We start from the raw sequence: 3,095 nt of genomic DNA on the forward strand, positions 1-3,095 counted from the left end.
TCGGAATTGGGTAGAATATTGATGAAACTCGTCAGAGATGACTGCAAGTCATCCATGACGATGGTTTCTCACCGAAAATTGGTGAATTACATTGGTTTGGACTTGGAAAATTCAAGGAAATTGCAAATGGCCCTCTACCACAATAGTAGAGATGAGTGTTGCCCTTGCAGCACGGCATGAGTTTTGAATCCCGTCCGCTCCCTAATCTAATAAATCTATCGTTTGACCCCAAAAAAATATAATAAAAACACTTTGTGCTGCTAAAGGATGGTTTGCCAGTGCTTTCATAATATGCACGGCACTCCCCTCCACCCGCATAACTATAGGCTACAAACAAAAAGAAAGTTAAAAGATACCATGAACCGATAACATAACAAATACAAGAGCATAATAACGTACAAGCAAAGATTAAGTTCAGTATGAAAAAAACTACTAGTGGCTGGCTGTAGTTCAAATATGCGAAATATACACCTCAAACAGGGAGGAAGACATGATGTTAGAATAACAGCAAATCCTGGCATGCTCAAATAATGTCACGATCCAAAATGCTACAAGGTTCTACTTTGCATACATCCATGTGTAACAAACATGTATGGGTTTGTGTACCATTAAGTAAAAGCCACCTCAAGCCACCTCAAGCCGCCTCAAGCCGACGGACTTGACCTGCATCACCATCATAATCTTCCTCACTTTTAAATAGTTCATCACGATCAGTAGCCTTTTGCTTTTCATTGGCTTCATCAGAATCCAGAAGGGCATTGAGAATATGAATGAGACAGCACAATATCCCCGAATCAAGGGAGAGATTGTTTATCAATAGGCTGCAAACAGAAAAAGGAAACAAGTATGAACAGCATACAGTACGGATGAAGGACCAAAAAATCAAAGTTAAAACCAAATAGAGGTCTCCAACTCAGACATGAATGACATTGACAACCGATTTTGGTAACTGAATCCAACAAAAATCAAATGAGGAAAAACAAGTTTTCAGTGACACAAGGACGATAAACATACGAACGATATATTCAATCAGCGATGGTACTTATGTTTTGTCATCCATGAACTTACATCAAAGTAACGGGTAATTTTTCATCATGGCAACATTTCATGACCCGCAATCACGTCCTCTGAAAACACAAATTTCAAGGAAAAATAAGACCCTTATTTTCTATTTTATTTTGGAGGAAGAAGTAACATTCAATCGGAAATAAGGGTTCACAGGCATAATGTAAGAGAAATGTACCTGATGAAAGGATGAAACCATCAGATCTAACTACTTAACAAAGAAAAACTCTTTCATATATGTTCTGAAAGGTAACAAGTGTTCAATAGAAGCTGGTGAAAGAGAGGTAAATACAGCAGAACCAGTTCTTACACCAGCCAAGCACATCTCCTCATGAATGGAAAGTAACGAAATAGGAAACAAAACATATCCTAATGAATTCTCTCCCACTAGGATCAAATGGATTTTCTCCCATTTTCCATTTCCCCGCCCAATTCATTCTTTTCTATGAAGTCGGATGCTACAAAGAAAGTAACATTTGGTACCTTTCAGAAACATATATGAAAGAGCTTTTCTTTGTTTGGCATTACGTATATCCTCCCCAAGCCAGACACCACCAGCTTCTACTGGCTACAAATGTTATTATATCAGAAACAAAACATACTAAGGCTGCAGAAAGTCACATTAAAATAACCCAGCACAAGGAATAGATGTTTAGTTCAACGAAAAGATGGAAGGCCGATGAACCAATTACCAGGTCTACATGAGACTTCCACATATTCAAGCAGCAAATCCACGATGCCCATGGTATATGTAGAATCACCGCATTCAGGATTGAAATCTTTGACAGCCATTAAAAGAGCTTTGATCTGCACAGAGGGAACATAAAATCATAATGTGAGAATAATTTTAAAACGATAACAAGAAAAGCTTGGATCACGCCATGATTTGAAAATAATACATACTAAAACAGTCAGCATAGCCTGTGTAGTCATCTTTGGCTAGCTTATGTTGCTGATAGATAATAAAACTATATGCTTATCCAACATTAGAGGGCATATGTGCGGTATGCATGGTCAGTTGCGCAGTCATTATTAGTATATTTAGGATTTAACCATTGTCAATGCAGTGCACGCATATAATATATTACCATACCAGATGATGTTTGCGAATATGTTTTGCTGCGCTCCTGTTGCCATTGACCAAGAGAAGAACAAGAATCTGGAAAGATAACCACAACTTAGCACAAACAAAATCCGAATTACAGGTTCTAAAAACTAATTTAAGATTAAGACTGTGGAAGATGTTGCTATCCAACTATGTCTTTACAAACAGGGAAGGCAATACGTGCAATGTATCTACCTGCATGGCATGCCTATGAAGCTGAATGCTGTGCAGCAGAACTGGGCCCTCCTTATGTCGAGAGAAGACTATCAAAGAGCCATTCGCAACCATCTGAACAAGCAACTGAAGAGAATCATCCTCAATCAAACTTTGTGCTGCCAAAGGATGGTTTGCCAATGCTTTCATAATATGCACAGCAATCACCAGTACCCGCATAATTATAGGTTAGCAACAAAAAGAAGGTTAAAAACATACAATGAACCGATAACCTAACAAATACAAGAGCACAGTAATGTACAAGCAAAGATTAAGTTCAGTATGAATAAAATGTCACGCGCTACTACACGCTGTAGTTCAAATATGTTAAATATACACCTCAAACAGGGAAAACCTGACATGTTAAAAAAATGTCACGCTTCAAAATGGTACAAGGTCCTACTTGTACGGTTGTACCAAACACAACGTAACAGCTATTAAGCCTACTGTGTTTTCAAAATCAAATTTTGCATACATCCATGTGTAACAAACATGTGTGGTTTTGTGTACCATTAAGTAAAAGCTACCTCAAGCCGACGGACTTGACCTGCATCACCGTCATAATCTTTCTCAGTTGTAAATAGTTCATCACGATCAGTAGCCTTTTGCTTTTGATTGGCTTCATCAGGATCCAGAAGAGCATTGAGAATATGAACGAGACAGCACAATATCCCCGAATCAAGGAGGGAGTGTTTATAAATATGCTGCAAGA

At 38.2% G+C, this 3,095-nt stretch overlaps 1 protein-coding gene across 1 annotated transcript; it reads right to left on the reverse strand.

Moving 5' to 3' along the window:
- Positions 1-400: 400 nt before the first annotated feature.
- On the reverse strand, positions 401-2,547 carry LOC137728844 (BEACH domain-containing protein A2-like). The gene is made up of 6 exons (XM_068467626.1): positions 2,366-2,547; positions 2,159-2,224; positions 1,758-1,872; positions 1,244-1,633; positions 1,069-1,127; positions 401-821 (listed from the first exon to the last, which is right to left on the reverse strand). The coding sequence occupies exons 1-4, from the start codon at positions 2,531-2,533 to the stop codon at positions 1,590-1,592; spliced, it is 393 nt and encodes a 130-aa protein (XP_068323727.1). The 5' UTR covers positions 2,534-2,547; the 3' UTR covers positions 401-821; positions 1,069-1,127; positions 1,244-1,589.
- Positions 2,548-3,095: the final 548 nt, after the last annotated feature.

Source organism: Pyrus communis, chromosome 1, assembly GCF_963583255.1.
Source record: "Pyrus communis chromosome 1, drPyrComm1.1, whole genome shotgun sequence".
Lineage (NCBI taxonomy): Eukaryota > Viridiplantae > Streptophyta > Magnoliopsida > Rosales > Rosaceae > Pyrus > Pyrus communis.

What these genes read in the sequence shown, in the direction of transcription:
- LOC137728844 (XM_068467626.1), bottom strand. Translation starts at nt 2,533, where the DNA reads ATGAAAGCATTGGCAAACCATCCTTTGGCAGCACAAAGTTTGATTGAG. An exon ending in TTCATAGGCATGCCATGCAG is followed by an intron (nt 2,225 to 2,365) that starts GTAGATACATTG and finishes TTATCTTTCCAG; the next exon opens with ATTCTTGTTCTTCTCTTGGT. An exon ending in GGAAGTCTCATGTAGACCTG is followed by an intron (nt 1,634 to 1,757) that starts GTAATTGGTTCA and finishes TAACATTTGTAG; the next exon opens with CCAGTAGAAGCTGGTGGTGT.